This window comes from Lepisosteus oculatus, chromosome 25, assembly GCF_040954835.1.
Source record: "Lepisosteus oculatus isolate fLepOcu1 chromosome 25, fLepOcu1.hap2, whole genome shotgun sequence".
Taxonomy (NCBI): domain Eukaryota; kingdom Metazoa; phylum Chordata; class Actinopteri; order Semionotiformes; family Lepisosteidae; genus Lepisosteus; species Lepisosteus oculatus.
In genome coordinates this window covers 12,472,339-12,493,546 of record NC_090720.1, presented here as the reverse complement: position 1 = coordinate 12,493,546, position 21,208 = coordinate 12,472,339, and the positions used below count along the sequence as shown (strand labels likewise).

The 21,208-nt window shown below is 40.1% G+C and overlaps 1 protein-coding gene across 3 annotated transcripts in view; it reads left to right on the top strand.

Annotated features, from left to right (window-relative positions):
• Window positions 1–1,520: 1,520 nt before the first annotated feature.
• Window positions 1,521–21,208, top strand: part of LOC102684573 (alpha-1,3-galactosyltransferase 2) — a 41,229-nt gene continuing 21,541 nt past the window's right edge. Inside the window, exons 1-3 of one of the 3 annotated variants that reach the window (XM_015336810.2) lie at window positions 1,521–1,870; window positions 2,688–3,202; window positions 11,114–11,195. In XM_015336810.2, coding sequence (XP_015192296.1) covers window positions 11,191–11,195 — 5 coding nt within the window. In that variant the 5' untranslated portion in view covers window positions 1,521–1,870; window positions 2,688–3,202; window positions 11,114–11,190. The remainder of the gene's footprint in view (window positions 1,871–2,687; window positions 3,203–11,113; window positions 11,196–21,208) is intronic. The other 2 variants (XM_015336812.2, XM_015336813.2) reach the window with 2 other exon arrangements.

Below are 21,208 nucleotides of genomic sequence, written 5' to 3'. Positions count from 1 at the left end.
TACATCTCGCACAAACTAATCTTTTCGCATTTTGGTGGCACGAATGTTGCAGTCATCAGTCCTAAAAGAAAAAGAAAGAGAGAAACAATCTCGTATTTTCCCTCATGTATTATTCATCTATTTGTGGACAGTGGTCCAGTCAACATAAGAGGAAAATGACAAGTGGTCTCTGTCTGTCATCCAGACAGAAACGATAATAAAAGTAATTATTAACTGAAGTTCAAAATGGTTTGGACAAATGAAGCCAATTTCACACAGCTGTTAGGCATTTTTACAGCTATATATATCTCCCCAAAAAACGAATCTTTTTGCATTTTAGTGAAACATGTTGGGAAAATGTCTCTACCACCCCATCTACACCTTTGCAGCTACCCCTTGGTTAACTCCTCTCGCTGAATTGGGGGCCACGCCTCTGTCCTGTGGCCAGCAGAGGACCCCTTACCCAAATGGGTTAAGCCAAAACTCATCCAACATAAAACACTCAGTCAAAAGGCATCTGATTTTTGACTGTTGTTGTTCCTCATGAAAAAGAGATGTGACGTAAGGCGATAAGCCATACTGATAAGAATATAAGAAAGTTCCAAATGAGAGGAGGCCATGAAGCCTGTCTTGTTAATATGGTCGCTAATAACTTAATGATATGACACCGTGCTTACTGCAAACTAATGATATGATGATATGACACCCTGCAGCTCTGTTTGAACATTTGGGTTCTTAGAACATAAGTTTCAAAGTGGGAACAAAGCAAGAAAGGAAGAAAGCAGGCATTTGGTCTAACAAGACAGTTTGGGTGCCAGTTATCACATTTATCCAAGCCAGGTTTTGAAGCTCCAGCAACTAGTTGTCTGTTTCTCTCCTAACAGCACCTTCTGTTCATTACAGCTTGTGCCCTCTGGTTCTTGGGTTGCTTTTAATGTGCTTCTTCATTTGTGGTGCTAATTGCATCATGCAGAGGTGAAGAGGGGATGCAATGTTATTTGCCATCTTATGGAGCATCTAAAATATAAACATCCGTTTCAATTAAAATATTTGCAATTAATATAAAAATCTAACTAATTGTTTCTTTATTTCTCCATCTCAGAATTCAGGGATTCGTCACGTTGCACTTGGCTTTGAGTGGCGCTTTTCCCCTGGAATGGCGCCTCAGGAGAAAAGCAATTTATTTTAAAGATGAACGTGCTTTTCTGCCATGCTACAATGAGAAAGGAAAGGAGAACGATTTTTTTATGTTTGGGAGATGTTCAGAATACTGCTATTAGTAGAACACAATTGAACCATTTTACTACAGACTTTGTAGCATTCCAAAATCATTTTTAGGGATAATTGTTTTGTTTTTTAAGTACAGAAAAGTAAAATAAAGAACAGAAGTGCCTTTCCGGGTTTTTCAAAGTCAACGTTATTTACTGCATTAAAGCTGAGAGCAATCGTCCATTATGAAACAAATTACAAAACATCTCGAAAGAGCATACAAAGTTGCTCTTGTGAAATTAAAGGTTGGTTCCGATATTTGGTGCCGTTTGTCCCAACAGTCAGCACCCTTTTACCTTTTCTTAAAACAAAATAGTTTCGGTAAATTCAAAGTGGTGAAGCAACTTGAGAGGAACATCAATTGTTTTCTATCCGAAATTTTCTCCATCGAACAGCCCAATAACCCGAGTTGCTGTAAAAAAAGGAGTTTAAAAAAATCAGGGCCGTGAAGGTCGGAAACAAGCTATCCAACCATATCTTTATGACCTAGATCTTTCAAGAAAATGGAGGAAATCCCCGAATTCACTTAGCAACGCTAAACCCAACAAACAAGACAGGTGAAATGGTTTCCTGCCATCTTCAAACGCTAAGGGTCCAGAAGAATTTCTGGGAATCTCGCTCGGTCAGTATTCCAATGTTTTTTTTTAACCAGATAGTTTATTTCCTTAACTGTAATGTGGAAGGTGGATGCTGCACATTGGTGGTGGTGGAGGGGAGTCCCCATTGCCTGTAAAGCGCTTTGAGTGGAGTGTCCAGAAAAGCGCTATATACAGTAAATCTAAGCAATTATTATTATTATTATTATTATTATTATTATTATTATTATTATTATGAATGTGCTATTGTTACAGATGAACATTTTTAGTTAACCGAAGTGGGATTTTGCGTGGTCTTTATTTCCCCTTCCACAGGTAAAAAAAAAATGTCTAGATGGATCCCGTTTCATTCCGCCGACACTTTAGCATCACTTTGTCCTCCCATTTTCGTAGGTTACTGATCAATTTCTTAACACTTTGTAAGGAGATTGTACCGCATTTAAAATACTTTATCAGAAATCATTTGGCAATTAAAATAATGCGATTAGTTTGTTCTATACGACGCCTTTATTGCAGTTCCACGAACATGCGTTTACTGACCTTTAATTTGATAAGAAGGCTGCAAAGTAAATTCAAGCCCTAAAAAAACAAAATTATTAATCAGAAAATATACTCATTGTCTTTACTGTGGCTTAGCACCTCACAGTATATATGAAAAAAAAAAAACGACAGGGGACATATCACCTTCCCAGTGCTCTATCTCATAGGCACCCCTGAAGTCGGGACACTGTAACCTTTTGTTGTAGGTTATTTTACTACCGAGGTGGAACATTGCCTCAGTCAATAATTATTTCGTCGTTATATGCCGCGTGAGAACTTTAAAATTTTATTATGTTTCCTCAGTGTCTGCAGAACACAAGAGGGTGATGTTTTCAGCTTCTTGGGCGGCTACTTCTGAAATTGCAAACTCTTCTTTAAAAAAAAAACAGCTGGGTAACCACACTTTGCAGTTGGTGGAAATACAGTTGGTCTTCCGCATTTCTTCGTGATCGACTCTAAATTTATTACCCAGCGTATTTTCCTGTGATTTATATAAACTGGGAGGCTCCATCTCGGCGTCCATCTTCATGTTTCCGGGATTTCTGGAAAGGGTGGAGGTTTTTTTGTGTGTGTCCTTCCAGACTGTGCGTACCTCACCTGTTGGAGAGCCACTGGCTCTGAGGACAAACGCGAGGATTAAAAGATGACAAGGCTTCATATTATCACTGAGATTTGACTTTGTTTTTACTCCTCCTGTGTGTGTGTTTTCTTCAAATTGTGTTTCCTCGGACATGGGTTAGAATAGACACACCCTACAGTACAGCATTTATAAAGTAACAATACAGCGCATCTGCTCCCCAGCCGCCCTGCTGGATCAGGTAAGTGCACTAAAACCTGTTCCGTCCTACTGACTCGTGGTCAGCACCGCTCTCTTTATAAAAAAAAAAACAGTTTAATTCACTTAAATCTCTGAAGAGGACACCTTAAACTGAATTTACTAAACTGGCATGTGACCTGCACATAAACACGTGTATATTTCACTTTGTGTGTGTGCGGCTGGTGTGTTTTATAAACTCGGTTCGAGTTCAGGTTATGAGACTCCCTATTTCTTATATTGGTAAAAATGTTTTGTACCAATGTTCTGGAAAGGAGAGTTTCAAAACCGCAGATCTCAATCCTGAAATAAGGTCACACAATTTTATTTTATACAATTGCTTATTCTTTATTCTCCTCCGCCTACAAAAGTTCAAGGATTTCTTTTTCCACAATAGTTTCATTCAGCTACTAGTTATTTTAAACCAGTTCCCCTTAAATTATTCTGACACTAAATTATTTTCCCCCGTTATTCTCATTTCACGGTTATACCGTACAAATTATCAGTAAAATACCTTTATTTCTAAGGGATGGTATGATATTTACTGCTGGGTAAAGACAGCGTGTTCAACCACGTTATTAACGAACTGGAGACGGTTACAAAATTTCGATTCAGTGACGTTGAGGCCTAGATTTCTCAAAATATATCCGGGTTTTACCTGTGAGCAGTGGGTCCCTTTTCAACAGGTGAACAGCTTCGGACAGAAAGCGCTAGATCAATGCAGGTTATTGTTGTAAACTCTTTAATTAAGTGATACACTGTTAAAAGAAACAACAAAATGAATGTATCATCAATAGCAATAGATAAACATTTAAATAAATAATATAACTTAAGAATAACACAATTGTACATCTCTGTATCGACATTCCAACCCTTGGCTTTCAGTGGATAAGTTAGCTAGTCAGATGGCTAAAGACAACAGTTGGAATAACTACAAATGTTTGCCGTACTGTAATTCCTAGTCAAGCTTGTTGTAACACGTTGCTGTCCTTTTACTGAGCTGAAGAAGCGCTTTTAAAGCGCTCTCTTTGCCCCGGGGTGGCCATAGTGCTTTCTGCTCCGTGCCCTGTTCCCAAACTGCAGGGAGAACCGAAAATACATGTATCTATGCGTGTTTAAGCGTAGTGTTTACAAAGCCGCTCAGACATACTGTACACTGAGCTCTAAAGAGACTTCCAAGGCAACACTTCCTTTACGTCTTCTGGGTCTTATTGGGTGTCTAGAAGAACTAGTGCGTTCATATCTGATTTGAAGCACAACAGAAACAGCTACTGTGAGTAACTGTAAAATACGTAGTTCAAATTAATTTCCTTTTGAATTAAGCAAAATGTTTTCAGGTCTTTGACTTATTCCTTTGTATTATTTCTGCACACAGAAACAAAAAGCGGTTGCTTCTCTCGATCTTTTTACTTTGTTTAGATATCAGCCAATAAAAGCTGCTCCAGTTTATACAGTGTTATCTGCAGTGAAAGAGAAAAGTTGTTAGTAAAACCCTAAAATGAAAATACAAGGGAAAAAAAACATCTTTATTTGATATATAGATACATCCTTTTATTGAAAATCTTAATAACAAAGATTATATTCCATATATGTTTGTGTCACACCCAGCTGTAAAAGCATTGTTGTGACTTTGGTAACTTCCTCTCATTTGAATAAATCCTCTTTTTTTCATTTAAATTCTTCACTTAATTCTACAGACCCCATGGCTTTTCTCCATTTTTATGTTAGAATTCCTACATCTGCTGCCCATCTGCCAAAATTTAAAGGCAGCTTCTCCTGTATTCACAGCTGACTGCAGATTGTTGTTTCAATTTTCCTAATAAAGCTGAGGAAACACAATATGGTTATTAGTACCTTATCTCACGAGACCAGATTTTGAAGTACACGCAGAGCCCGTTGGGTGAGGATACTGGCAAAAATTGCAAACTTTTGCAAAAACGGGAAACATTTTTCTTAGTGAATAACACACAATTCTTCCTTTAAAAAATTGTGCAGGTCACAGTTATGTATAAAGTGCACAAAAGTGAGATACAGGTAGTTTAAAATGCCTATGCTGCCATGGGTTATAAAACTGCAGTCCAGTCATAATCTTTAAGCCTTTAAAATGGGATTTTTGCTTTTATGATGTACAAGTACTCCAAGAACAAATTTGCTGTATAAATCCCGTATTGTGTACTATTTTAGAAACAAGTGTCAGGTATAGCACTCATATGAAGAATACAATACTTTTATTTGAGTTGTTTGGTATGTTTCGGACTACATATTATCCAAATATTGGTTCTGTTCTCAGAATATTAATCAGTAGTTACTCACTGTGCTTTCATAGGAATCTGGATCAGTCTTCTGTCTTGGTATCCTTCCATCATCAGCATTTCCAAGTTTCCCCAGGGTTAACTCTGTACACTTAGGATCTTATATCCTTTAGTCAGATCTTGTCTCAATCTCCATTGCTCTACACCGAAAGCATTTAGTTCCCTTAGTTTTGTCTTTATATGAAAATCCCTTCTTTTAATTCTTTCTGAGGCTATAATATCCTCTTTGTGGTTTGTAATGAAGATATTTTATATAAAACTAAACACCGTGATTTAAATGAGGTTTCACTAGTGCATTGTCAAACTTAAACATAACATCCCTTGGTTTAAATTGCAGTTTTGCTATTCTTTTTTCCTGCTTCTCCATGTTGTCGTGATCAGTTCATACTGTAGGCTTCTGAATGTTTGTGTAGAGTCTTCTGTGAGTGGCTTCCTGCACTACCATGGGGTGACCCATCACCCTCACCCATGAATGGGGAACACTCTTTACTTCCATCCATCCATTTTCTAACGGATTCATCCAATTCAGGGTCACAGGGGAGCCGGACCCTCTCCTGGCAAGCAGCAGGGGTAAGGCAGGGTACACCCTAAACAAGACACCTGTCCATCTCAGGGCACACATAGCCACAAACACATTCACACTCCGAAGCCAATTAACCCAAAAGCATGTTTTTAGACTGTGGGAGGAACCCAGAGCACCACAGGGAGAACATTGCATTGCTGACCTGTGCTGCCCCACTTTGTACTAATCTATGATACATTTAATTGGTGTTGTCTGATTTATAGTTCCCTTGCCACTAATTCTCTTTGGCATTCTCTATATTTCTGCCATCCAAACATTTTCATATCTAGATCTAAAATCATGCAATAGCTCAAGAAGAGAAATTAGTCTCTAAATAGGTCCCTATGACACCACTGTTCACTGCACACAGTTATTTTTGTTTTTTATTAGTGTGCAACATTATCTGTACCGTGAGTTTTAAATCAGCCTTTTTTGAGGGATCATATTAAAAGTTTTCTGCAAGTGTAAATCTGAAATGTTCTTTTATCTACTTTGTTGCTTGTTCAAATAATTATTGCACATTAAGCAAGACTAATTCCTTATTTGTTGTCACTTCAAATGTACATTGGTTTAAGAGGTGCTAAGAGTTTGATTCAGTTATGCCTTTATATGAATCATGAAAGAAAATCAGTCACTGGGAAAACAAAATGCTAAGGTTTATGTGTCATGCTGGTCAAAGGTGCCTGATAAATGACCACTTACATGGTAGAATCATGTTTTATGTCATAGACAGGGTGGTTTTGTTTGTCTGGATGGCTTATTGTGCACTCTACGAGCTGGCAAAAAGTGACTAACACTTTGATCATTATCTGGCAATTTCAGATGCGTGTTAGGGTTTTGAAGTTACTTTGTCAGTCAGGCTGTCCAGTTCCTTTGGGCTAGAAGATAAATTTTGTGACTCTCTACTCAGATGTGCTTGTTAATTTCTAAAAACGTTGTCTGCTCATAAATTGAAAGAACATCTTGTAGTTTTATAAATGTAATGGCTCTTTTACAGATTGACTCTTGCTGCTGATATTTTATTTATAAAATAACCAGTTTATAAAGTTTAACAGATAAGAGCTGGTAAAATGTATAATTGATCTCATTATAGATCTGTGTTTTTTTAAATAAAGCATAAGATGTCAAATGGATATACAATAACATCTCGATAACTTCATGATATACTAAAAATTTATCAGAATGGATAATTACAGGAGCAACTCATGCAAGAAGAAATCCTAAAAAAAAAACATACTAAAATATCAAATTTGTCATTTTTGTTGAAAGTCGTGTCAGGTGACCCGAGACTGGCCATTCTGTGTCCTCTGGGGATTACATGTTCAACAAAATAACACGTGTCAGCAAAGGGCACCTGCGTTTTTTTTCCCCCAGTGCATCTACTTCTACAATAGGAACAAGTAATAGGTTTATTCCATGCTGAAAAAAAGAAGAAAGAGAACACAACGTTTCGGCCGTGGAGCCTTCTTCAGGTGTGAGAGAGACAGGGCAGTAGGCAAAGGTAAAGTAGCGGGAGAACAAAGGCTGGGAGGGGGGAGGAGTGGGAGGCGGGAGCAGGGGACAGGAAGAGAGGCCAATCATGATGTCTGTGCTGCTATTGGTTATAAAACTGCAGTCCAGTCATAATCTTAAAGCCTTTAAAATGGGATTTTTGCTTTTATGATGTACAAGTACTCCAAGAACAAATTTGATGTATTAATCCCGTATTGTGTACTATTTTCACCATTCATTGGAGGTTTCATTTCACACCTGTCTACACCTATTCTGACTCCACACCTCTTGATTGGCCTCTCTTTCTGTCCCCTGCTCCGCCTCTCACTCCTCCCCCCTCCCAACCTTTGTTCTCCCGCTACTTTACCTTTGCCTACTGCCCTGTTTCTCTCACACCTGAAGAAGGCTCCACGGCTGAAACGTTGTGTTCTCTTTCTTCTTTTTTTCAGCCTGGAATAAACCTATTACTTGTTCCTTTGCAGCCTACGCATGCTGACGCAGCTCCCCACCTGAACTACTTCTACAGTAAACTTGTTGAATTGATTAAATAACTTACTTGAGATAATATTTGCAAAATTAAAATATTTCAGTCTTTAATCCTTTCCTACCAAAACCAGTAACCCGTGCAAGCTCCACCAGTTTGTCAGGTAGGTGTTTTGAGGGTTCATTGAACTTGAACTAGAACTTGAACTTTATTGCCATATGCAGTATGCGTACTACAATGACTGGAGATGTGCAATAGATAAGAAATCATAAAGAGGTAGATGATGATTGTGTAGGTGTGGTCTGAGGGGGATGGCTAAATGTGTTCGCCAGTCTCACTGCTTGTGGATAGAAGCTATTGAAGAATCTAGTGGTAAGTGTCCGTATGCTCTTATATCTCTTGTCTGTGTCTTGCTGTGCAGTCGTGAGTAAATAGGGAGTACAACCTTGGACTCAGACAGCAGCCTTGTGGGGTTCCAGTGCTCAGGGTGAGTGGTGTTGATGTTTTATTGCCTATCCGCACCACCTTGACTTGACTTGAACTTTATTGCCATATGTAACCGGTGCTGGTACAATGGAATTCTTACTTACAGAAAGTCTCTCAATTGTAAAACAAGTGTAAAAAAAAACAAAACAAAGTGCAAACAGTGCATCAAGACAATGTACAAACAAACAATAGACAATGCGCAAGTAAACATGCAGACAGTTTGAATGTAAACAATACAGACGTGTAAACAATGACTGGAGACGTACAATAAATAAATTACAATGAGGTAGATGGTGATGGTGTAGGTGTGGTCCGAGGGGGATGGCTAAATGTGTTCGCCAGTCTCACTGCTTGTGGATAGAAGCTATTGAAGAATCTAGTGGTAAGTGTCCGTATGCTCTTATATCTCTTGCCTGAGGGCAGTGGGGTGAAGAGCTCATGCCCGGGGTGGTGACTGTCCTCTGTGATGGCCAGAATTCTACCACGGCAGCGGTCCTCATAGAGCTGTTTAATCTCGGTGAGACCGCAGCCGATGATCTTCTGGGCCATATTGACCATTCTCTGCAGTGCCTTTCTTTCTCGCGAAGAGGTGTTGCCATACCACACGGTGATCCCGTTGGTGAGGACGCTCTCGATAGTGCAGCGGTAGAAGTTCACCAACACATGTATTGGCATCCCCCATCGCTTGAGGCACCTCAAGAAATAAAGGCGCTGCTGAGCCTTCTTCATGATAGAGTCAGTGTTCACAGTCCAGGTTAGATCTTTAGAGATGTGAATTCCCAAAAACCTAAAGCTGGTGACTGTTTCCACTTCCGTTCCATCAATACTGAGCGGGCTGTGAGTGTGTGGCCTGTGTCTCCGAAAGTCCACTATTAGCTCTTTCGTTTTCTTTATGTTCAAGTCCAGGTTATTGCTATGACACCACCTAAGCAGCTGTACAACTTCATCCCTGTAAGTGGACTCGTCATCATCACTGATCAGTCCTATTATAGTGGTGTCATCGGCAAACTTAATGATGCGGTTGTTGCTGTGGTCTCTCGATAAGAAAGTCCAGCAGCCAGTTGCAGACAGAGTTGCACAGACCTAATCCCCCTGAGCTTTGTCACCAGTTGACTGGATATGATGGAATTGAATGCTGAACTGTAGTCCACAAACAGCATTCTCACATACGAGTTCTTAGTGTCCAGGTGTTCCAAGGCTGTATGCAGAGCCAGAGAGACAGCATCATCCACTGATCTGTTGTTCTGGTAGGCGAACTGCAAGGGGTCCAGGGACTCTGTGATGGAGGAGTTGAGGTGTGACAACACCAGCTTCTCCAGGCATTTCATCACCACAGATGTTAATTCTACTGGGCGGTAATCATTCAGGCATGTCACTTTTGTCTTTTTGGGGGTTGGAACAATAGTGTTTTTTTTAAAGCAGGTGGGGAAGCAACAGGAGAGCGATGTGGTCCGACTTACCGAAACTCGGTTTGGGAAGTGCTTTGTATGCTCCTTTTATTGTTGTGTAGCAGTGGTCTAAAATATTGCCTCCTCTTGTCGGTACAGTAACATGCTGAATGTATTTTTGCAGTACTTTCCTCAGATTGCAGTGGTTGAAGTCCCCAACTACAATTGAGACGCCTTCTGGGTGGGAGTTTTCGTGCTTGTTGATAATGTCGTGGAGTTCGCTATGTGCTGCTTCCACGCAGGCTTGAGGTTGAATGTAAACGGTTGTGATAATAGTGGCGGAAAACTCTCTCGGCAAATAAAAGGGTCGACATTTTATGGTCAGCTGTTCTAGATTCGGCGAGCAGGATTTAGAGATTACCTTCACGTCGGTGCACCACTTGCTGTTGACCAGGAAGCAAACACCTCCGCCTTTGTGTTTGCCGGTTGCTTGGTGGTTTCTGTTCATGCGGTAAACGGTGAACCCCTTTGGCTGGATGGTGGTGTCTGGGACGCATGCATTCAGCCAGGTTTCAGTGAAGGCATAAACACAGCAATCCCTCAGGTCCCTTTCCGCATTGATCCGACAATGTAGCTCATCTATCTTATTGTCAGTCATTGGCCTGAAATATTACAGTTTTGTCCTCATCATTAATTTTGACTTCACCTTCTTGCATTTTTTACAGTTTTAACTGTCAGCCTTCTCAGGCTGTTTAAGGACAAGTAAGCCAAGTGTTAATAATGACTGCACTTGGTCATTATTAAATTTGTGTAGCGGAAGAGGACTTGAGCTTCAGATGGGGCTAATTAAATTCTGCTTGATTATCGTTATGAAACTCATTGTGATCTTACATGGTAATTTGGCATCATTACCTTGAATTGTCTGTGTTTTCCAGATTGTTTCACAGAGGTTTCCTGTGGTTTTATGTCACTCAGCGTACTACTGTGCAGGTTTTGCCGCAGCCCTGATGGTTGTGTTAACCACTTACTATTCTATTAACAAATATTGTAAGTCACCATACACTGTTGTAGAACAGACTATGGCAAATCTATGGACCACTGTAATAAAATCAGGGTAGATTAACTGAAAATGCAACACAGAGGAAAACCGTTTTCATTTTTTGTCATTTTCCTTTTTTCACTTGTGGGCCAGGTGTGCTGTAAGGGTTCTGTTCTGCAAAGGCTTGGAAAGACTACGGGGGTGGCGACCCATCCAGTCCACCTGCAACAATGAGGTGAGTGTGGGACATGTGCTTATGAAAGCAATTAAGCTTATTTACCATAATTCTAACAAATTACCCTGCTTTTGCTGTGGTATATTGCACTAAAACTGAAAATGAAACGGTTAAGGCAGACTTCAGAATCCTGTGGAAAGCTGTATATATACACATGTATTTATGATATATATGTACTGTATATGGTTCTAAGGACCTCTGGCTGTTAAGTCTTAACTTAACTTAAGTGGTGGTAACCTGGTGCTGAAAAGTTAAATGCTGTTTGCAAGGCTTTAGCTTCAATGCACTGAAATGCTTCCTTGGGGTGTTTCATATGGCCCTGCAGGACATACTGGGACCCGGAAAGAGGTTGTATAAAGGATTCATGTTCAAAAGGTCAAATGTCTTCTAACGGCAGCCGTTGAGAGCAATGTCCGTCAGGCTTTGAAATGCAGGGGGGTGGGATTTGTCAAGCCTTTTCACAACACCTTGAATAGAGCCCTCGCAGTTCTCGATCGTGGCGAGACCAGTGGTTTGTGACAACATGGCGACTTGCATTACTTTCACAAAAATCACAATGTTGTGCTCAATTAGGAATTTGTCAAATTTTTCAATACCATTAATTAATCTATTTTGTTACTGAGATTTAATAAGCGATCTGAGAAATTGGGCCTGCAGTCTCCCTTTAATTAAAGAACACTTACTTTTAATCTGCAATGGACTGGGGTCCCACCCTGGGTGTACCCCACCTTGAGCCTGGTACTTGCTGGGATAGGCTCTGGCTCCAGCTCCAGGTCCCTGAATTAGGGGTTACCGGTTAGAAAATGGATGGGTTTCCTTTTTGTATCTCTACCATTGATTGATTAACCAGTGCAAATAAATAATAAATCAATAAGGAATAAAGTAAAGCTAATTTGAATTTAACTGGAGCACATTAACTGCATGAAGTTGTAAAGACAGCTCTAGTAAGAATATTGGGTGGGTACGAACAGCAATGATGATCACAGGTCAAAAATGTATCCAGTATCTGCAAGGGCAAGTGATGCACAAAAAAGAGAAAATGATCACAGGCATCAGTCTCTTCAGATGTGGACTTGTTTCTCTCTCTTGTGGTCTGCATGTCGGCATCCCCGACTTCCGAGACAGTTCGGCCAGGGCAGCTCGATGGGGTACGAGTGATAGGAGGTCATTTAAGCCCATATGGAGGCTTGTGTTGTTGCTAGTAGCTCATTTAGAGAGAGGAGTCCTCCCACCCTGTCACCTCACAGCAGTACGTTTCAAAGACCTGCCATCGGAATAAAGAAGTGGAAACATTTTTATTAAATCCTGTTCTTCCTGCAGGCTTAAATGAGGAACTGGATTTGTATTTATATTTCAGATTTCTGTTGTAACTGGCATTTTACAGAACAATAACAACAAAGAGCAGAAATCAGGCCAACAAAAGAAATCTTGAACTAGAGGAATAGACACAGGTTGTACATCTTGTGAGGATGTCGCAGAGTGGTCCCATGATGAAGTGGACAATGGAATGTATGAACGACTGCTGCAGCAACATAATTATTACTGCAGGTGGACCAACCTCCTGTGAAGTATAACTGAATATCGGTTAGTAAAATGAGGGATTAGGGGCAAGGCAGTTTGCTATATGGCTGTTCTGGGAAGCAGTCTACTCCTTCCAGACTGTAAGTGGGTGGAACTGCATCTGCCTCTCCTGCTTATATCTATATTAGGCAAAGACCTCAAGCTGTGCATCTAATTTGTGTGTGTGTGTAAGAATTACATTCTGCAGAAGTTTATACCGTAGGGAGCCTTTCCAGGAAACTTTGTGGGTGCCTTTGGAGTATTGTAATGTCTAAAAATTATTAAGTTTCCTGGCCCTTTTCCCACTTCACTTTACTGCCAGCGCCTGTCTCCTGCCTGACAGCCCTGACAAGCATATTAATTTAAGGCACCGTGAATTAGGGAGTTTTGTGAAGTATCAGTAGCTGAAGTGCATGTTTCCTTTTTTTCCTTATGTTGATTGTTATGTCTCAGACTTTCCACAGTAGACATGTTAAAGTACAGATCATGATACACATACACTCTCATGGTTAAATGTCTAGATTAACATTAGCTAATAAGGCATGTAATTAAAAAAATAGCTTCTCTTGTCTCCTGTTTGTTGTTGGAACAGATCTCCGAGTCCACAGTTGAAGCCTTCACTACCCTTGTGACAATAACCTGAAGTTTTTATATGGACATCCCTATAAAAATGTGAAAATAATCTACAGTTTATTTTTGGAAGGGTTAGCAGGCATTCTTAAGGCAGGCATATGAAATTTGAAAATTTTCCGCTGTTTAGGAACAGGATGTAAAAACTGTTTTAAAACAGATGCATCCATCTAGAATACGCAGGGTGGTAAGAGCCGCAGCATGAGGTACAGAACCTTATCTCGCTTTTTTAATTTCAAATAAATCCGATGCTGCACTGCACTATGTTGTTAAACTGCCAGGAGGAGCAGTGAATCCATAAAGTGCCACATTTGCCACGATTCTCAGACAAATCAGTACAGTATTAAATGTTTATTACCCCATTGTTGCTTTCTTACACTAATCATACTGTACAGTATGCATAGTGTATTAGTGACAATTTCATTAAAAACAATGATTATGCACTACTCCAAATTAGATGCAGTATTATGACATGCAGCATAACACAAACAAAATATTTTAATTCCATACAGTATACAGAATTATTAGTAATTGTGTATAAATTGTAATTAAAAATCAATTGTATTTTAGATTATAAAAAATATACATAGTGGCCCTAAAAACAGATAATATTTAAAACAAATGTCTTTATCACTATATGCTACGGAAAACCAAACGATCTAATGCAATTGATTAGAGGTTGCCCAGCTCTCAGAAGTGTCTTGCACTATTGTCAAATTTCACACTATTATGCATCACCATTTGGATTAGGATGTCCTGTATTGGATATTACACTGAGAAGAAGATATTTCTTTTTGAATATTCATCAGATGTTCATTGATTGACAGTTAGTTTTATTGTCCGTTACACCTCAAAGTGTCATTAAAAAGACGACAAAGATTTAAGATCTGTACAGTGTCGTCATACAGACTAAATGTGATATAAGAGAAATTTGGTATCATGAGAAGTTCAGTCAGTGAGATCAATCATGTTGTAGTACGAGTTACATTTGAGCTGACCATCATGTTCCTAAGCATGAATATACATTTTCAGATTCACCACACAGTTTAAATTTGATTAACAGGATTGGCTACATACAAATAAAACAGTAAAAACAGATGGATCTGGCAGTAAATCAGTTATTGCTATTTCACTTTGTGCTTCTTCATGCACCAAAGTTAATAAAGGAGGGGTAGTTTCTTTGCTCTGTGAGCTTAAATGTTAATGTAAAATACTGCTTTTCACTGTAACAATCTTCACCCAAGATTGTTAGCTCTGTGCTGGTACTGCCTGCCCACGGTCAAGATCCAGTGTTTTTCTCACATCTGTGTTGTAGTGCTACGTGCAGTAATAGGGGCCTTCAGGGACTGTATTCCCCTGTCTTAAATTTTTCAGTTTTTCCTGAATATCTGGGGTGTGGTTTATTGTTGGAATGGAACACTAAAATATTGCTCATTGAGACTGACACAGAGATGAGCAAATTTGCTGGTAAAGGCAAGGTTTAAAATTCAGGGTGTGGCTCGCAAATTAGGGGATGTCTAAAAGCCTACAGTATGTGGTGAGTTTGGCTCTTATAGGAGAAAACTCTTCAAAGTAGAAGGGGACACCAAAGTATGCAGATGACAACATGGCTTAGATGAAGCTTTTCAATAATTAATTCCATCACAAGAAATATTTTTTTTTCATGTTTATTTTAGTTCCCTTCTATCATTTAGTCTGTGTAAGTAGCATTAAGACCAAATATAAATCATTATAATGCTTATGTAAAGCTGAAAAAAATACATTGTGTTCACGACGGACTATGCAATAAACGGTTTTATGCATCTAATCTGTCTGTTTAGTGAGTAATCCCACTTTCTCAAACAGCTCCAGGGTGTTTTATTCGATGTACTTTATAAGTCCTTATAAACGTGTGCGCGTTTAAATTAATTTGCACAAAGAGGGGTGGGCCTATTTTTTGGTTAGAAAATGGAACTTTGCATGGGGCAGTATTATTGCAATATATATTGATATATTGCAGCAGTACTACTTGCAAAATAATTTTTTAATGTTAAGCAGAATATTTCTTTTCTCCATGAAACAAGCTTCTGTAGTGTGCTGCAGGTTCTCCCTTATTAACCAGTATTTTGAGTACTAGCCCTGATATTAAGGGACAAAAGACAAAAATGACACTTTTTTTGAGTGGCTTTTGTTTATATGTCTAAAATGTTAATTTTGTAAGGGTCTGTTTGAATGGAGCCAGAAGTACCAAGGAAAGCATGTGCTGTAGTTTTAAATGGTTGGTAAAATAGAAAACTCACTAAAGAAAAGCCGTGGTTAAAATTGCAGTCCAAGCAGATGAACCAGCACCTTTCCATGAGAGATCAGAATCACGTCAGGAAGGAGAACTAGCCTTTAAGACTCACTCCTCTCTTGAGAAATGAGGGAGAACTGAGTAGCAGTTGGCCAGTTTTACTGCTCAATTAAAATTACTTTTACTAGGCATTTTTGGGCGGCATTAGATTTTCTTTAGCTTGAAAAGCCCTTATATTCAATTTCTCTTGACACCATATTAGAGGAGCAACATCCAATTTTTCTGCTGCTTCCTCTCCAAGAATGGCAGAAATTGTAGCAGGTAATAGTATCCTCTGTTGTTTGTCCTCTTTCAGTCTGAACAGTTCTTCAACTTGCTTTATCAGATACTTCTAAAGATCTTGAATTCCGACCACTCTTAACAGATTATTACTTGTTGTAACTGGTTCAGCTTTTCTTTGCAAGACATCAACAGGATTGTCTTTGAAAAACCAATGCTTTGTATGAAGGATGCTGGAGAAGCTTAAGTTTCTAGCAGCGATTTGATCAAAGCTGACTGCAAAGAGCCCACTTTTTATCTATAAGTTCACATTCTTCAACACTCCCAATCAATCCGAAATCTAAATACCTATGTTGCACTTTAACAGCTGATGGTGGATTTTTAACAGAAGTGCAAGTGGCATCCTCTTGTTTTTGCCAGCACTATGTGTGCTGCTTTACAGTATATTTACAGAATAGTCAGGTTCTCCTTTTGTCAGTTTTCTTCAGCAAGAATCTATTTAAGTTTCCATTTTCACTTAAATTTCAGTTAGTCGCTTTCTGAAACTGCTGATTGTGCTCCGCCACAACCCTAGATTTGATGCAATGGTTAGAAGGTGGGTGGTGTGGAAGACAGAGTGGAAAAAGGTCAAGAAAGTGACTATGTGCGGGAACACTGTCTTAGGTGCAAACTAAAGCCTGTGATTCTTCCCACCCATTCAACCAGAGAAGTGAAACAGATTGCAGGATGCCAAAGGGTATCTTTCTGTCCTAGTTCAGGTGGGTAGCTACGTCAGCATGCGTAGGCTGCAAAGGAACAAGTAATAGGTTTATTCCCTGCTGAAAAAAAGAAGAAAGAAAACACAACGTTTCGGCCGTGGAACCTTCTTCAGCCTCCTTGACACCTGAAAAGGCTCCATGGCCGAAACATTGTTTTCTTCTTTTTTTCTTTCTTTTTTTCACCATGGAATAAACCTAATACTTGATCTTTCTGTCCTGTTTGTTTGACTTCTGACACTGCCCCTTTTCCCTGTATGTTCCTTTGATATGTTAAAGTCTTACCTACTTTTAATATATAAAAAGGAAAGTGTAATTTCAGTCCAGTGAGCATGTCTTGAGTGCTAGGGGAAACCCTTTCTCTGCGATATGCTCCCCTTCAGCTGATTGAATTAAAGATCTCTGTTTAACAATCTCCCAACCTGAGTGAAGAATGAGTTTTCTTCAGATAAATGTGTTAAAATAGGTCACTTGAAATGACTAGGTGGAACATAAAAACTATGGTTTTGTTATAATATAATTGTGTGTGTGTGAAATTACTCAAAAATAAAACATATGCGATATTGTACTTATTCAAATTAATCTCAAAATCACAAATGTTTGATTTACAGTCAAGCAATATCAAGTGTTGACTTTTTGCTGTACTTTTGGACACTGCTCTTCTGTGGTTACATTATAAATACACACAGAGTCTAAACACATTCTGTGACTGAAATAATTAGTTCACAGGTTCTGTGGGCAGGTAATTTGCATAGCACTGGTGATTGTTCACTATTTTAGTTTTTGCAGTGCTCTATTTTTGTGGACATTTTCAAAATTGCCTTCTTCCCTGCGCAAACCATCAAAGCTTTCAATCTTACGATGCAATTTACATTTTTTTAAATGGTAGAAGTTAAACCCCAAATTGAAATTGCTTTTAACAAAGTTGGTAGGTGAAGTTTTTTTTCCCCATTTTGTGTCACCCTGTAACCCGAGTAGCTATAAACAGCTGGCCCTGCTGCCTTAGAGCGAGACTGCTGCGTAGTAGAGGTCAAAGTGGTACAAAATTTGAATACGTTGCTTAAGTATTTAAAGATATTGATTAGGCTAAGATATTTTTCATTATCGTTAATGGTACTAATTAGAAAAATATACACTGGTTATAAGCATTTTAAATACATAGTGGCTCAATCTAAACTATTTCTATGTTATTCATTGCTGGTTTTCATTTGAACTCATTGAATTGTGTGGTGCATCTGTTTCTAGCTATGAAATTGCATTGTCCTCGGGGCAGCATTTTGCTTTTTAACTTGGGAGATGCGGAATGGCATCCAAATGAGAATTTAAAGACAAAAAATAGTTTAATGCTCCGGTTTCCTCCCACTGTCCAAAGACATACAGGTAGGTTAATTGACTTCTGGGAAGTTTGGCTCTGGCGTGAGTGTTTGAGTGTTTGTGCCCTGTAAGGGACTGGCATCCCATCCAGGGTGTGTCCTGCCCTGCACCCATTGCTTGGTGGGGATGGTCTCCAGCTCCCCCACAACCCTGAATTGGATGAAGCAGTTTAAAAAATGTATGGATGGAATCTAACTAAAATGTGATATAAGAAGTGAAAAGGCATTGTGAACAGGCATTAATCTCCAGCAAACCAGACAAAGGGAGAAGAAGGAGATCTGCAGTGTGGGATTGAGGAGGAATTTCTCCACCCTAAGAAATGTTTCAGCTGCCCGCAGTAGAGGCCAGAATGGAAGTAGCACTTTCACTGTTGGGGGGTGGGGAGGGAGGGGTCATTGCTAAGCTGGACGCACTGGAATATGGACCCTGGAGGGGCTACGTTTCACCTGAGAATACAGGAAGAGGGCAGAACCACCGAAGAGTACAGCAGGAACTCGTATGAATGACTGGAGACAACTCTGGGGAAGAGACAAAAGAACGCATTCAAGAATCGGGCGTGATTGGGTTCTGAATGAACTACATGACTGTGTCTTCTGTAGGTCTTCTCTATCTGTTTGACACGTATGCAGCTCGGCTGATTCCCTGTGGTTTGAGGCTGGAAATCTGTACGCATTAATCTTCATGGCTTGAAGATACTGGGAGTTACTAATTTAGCCATGCAGAAAAATGTATTTTTCATTTCTTTGCAAGAAGAAGGTTTTTATGTCGAAATGCTTAACTACCCTTTTCTGCTCTCTGAGAACTGTATAAATGGCTAAACTGCGTGACCTTTTGTATCCGTCACTGCAGTCCTCAACCACAGCAAAGCATTTGAATACATTTGCAATCGGGACTTTTCCAGTTCTTTCTTTCCTTGAAATGAGTAGTTTTACATCTGACAAATATTAGCTGCTGCCTCAAACTGTCATGACGGCAGGCTCTAAAGTAACGAAATGTGTAAACTGTGCAGGGGTGTGATACTTCTGCAAGGCCCTGTAACCTTTAGTAAACCCTGTCCCGTCACGACAGCAGAACGGCCCAAAGAAGTGTCCTCACTGTTGTTTCGGTTGCTAGGAACCTGAGCCACTTGCCTCTTGAGAGAAATTTTAGGATCACGGCTAAGATGACTTCAGTCTGGGGCTGCATCCAACTTGGGGAAAACGTGGCAATGGTAATCGACGACTTTGGAGAAAAAATTATTGTTTGGCATGCGTAAGAAGCCAGCATGCCTTGTGATGTTCTGGAATTATTTACTACTGTAGATGTGGACTGTCTGGGCCTGCGTGAAAACTTAAAAGCGCATAAATCCCATAGCAGCTGTGCTTCCACTCCAAAAGAAATTTGCCCGAGTCTTCATTTCTGAGGCCTTAGCTCTGTGCTAGAAGGTGTACAAATCCCTCAGCTTATAACCAGCTCTATGCTTGACCACTTATTAAAGTAATGGCATGCAGAATAGTTGAACAAAAATAGCTACGTCTAGCCTGGCCTATAAAAAGTTCATGATATCAGTATTTATAGATCCTCCTGTATCAGGCTGGAATCCAGAAGAGCACATGGAGTGACCTTTGTCTCTCGGGCTGGAAGTCACTACTGATCCACAGATAGGCCCCAGGGTAGTTGTTCCTCTCTGCACCCCGTCTCAACAAGCTTTCCATGTGGTGTGGCTGAAGTCTCTGCAGAGTTTTAACCAAAATATGTGGCAATATATGGGAACTGTTGAGCATGGCAGTGATTGAGCAGAGGACATACTGTAGTTCTCTGGGAGTCTTGTGTAATCATGTTGGCAGTATGCTTTAGCTCCAATGCCTTAGTATTTGCAAAATAAAACTTGGGGGGGGGGGGGCATTCAGCACATTGATACTACTTAATTAGACAAATGGTGACTAACCAAAGGGTTAGGCACTGCTGCACTGCTCACAGCGCTGGGGCCCTGCATTCGATTCCAGACCTGTGGTGCTGTCTGTGTGGAGTTTGTATGTTCTTCTTGGGTTTGCATTGGTTTCCTCCAGATGCTCCGGTTTCCTCCCACTGTCCAAAGACATACTGGTAGGTTAATTAACTTCTGGGAAGTCTGGCTCTGGGGTGAGTGTGTGAGTGTTTGTGCCCTGTAAGGGACTGGCATCCCATCCAGGGTGTATCCTGCCCTGCACCCATTGCTTGGTGGGGATGGTCTCCAGCTCTCCCACAACCCTGAATTCCATGAAGCTGTTAAAAAATGGATGAATAGCAGCTTACTTGAATGTGATATAAGAACTGAAAAGGCATTGTTAACAGGCATTAATCTCCAGCAGACCAGACAAAGGGAGAAGAAGAAGATCTGCAGCATGGGGCTGAGGAGGAATTTTTCCACCCTAAGTTTTCATAAATTTTTCAGCCACCCATAGTAGAGGCCAGAATGGAGTAGCACTTTCACTGTTGGGGGGGGGAGATGAGTCATTGATAAGCTGGATGCACTGTAATATGGACCCTGGAGGGGCTACATTTCACCTGAGAATACAGAAAGAGGGCAGAACCACCGAAGAGTACTGCACGACTCAGTCGTGATCAGGATAAGGTTTTGTGTCTACAGCTGGACGCTAGACAAAGCCACACCGCCCATGTGGATCGTGTTCCAGTACACCAGCTGAGGGGCAGGTTCAGGGTCTTCTGTGGTATTTTATGTTTATTTATAAGTATTTACAGCAAAAAGCACTCCTGTGGTAACACATTTATTTGCACTTAACTACAGAAGTAGATGGGGATGGGTACATTTTAGGTAGAGCTAGAGCGGGAGATGGAGTCTATACAGGTACAAGGCGGGATACACCTCAGTCCACCGCAGGGCACACAGACGGATACACCAGGGCTAATATCTTTGGACTGAGAAAGGAAACTGGAGCAGCCAGAGGAAACCCATATGAACATGGGTAGCACATACAGACTCCACACAGACAGCACCCCAGGTCCGGAATTGAACTCGTGGCCCCAGAACTGCGCCATTGTTCCACCCAAAAGCAATAAACATGCAATAAATCATTTTTTATGACCATGTAGTTCTCTGTAATAAGCACTGTTTTGCAGTAGTGGTATTTTAGTGGTAAAGTTTTTTTTTTAAGAGGAACAGC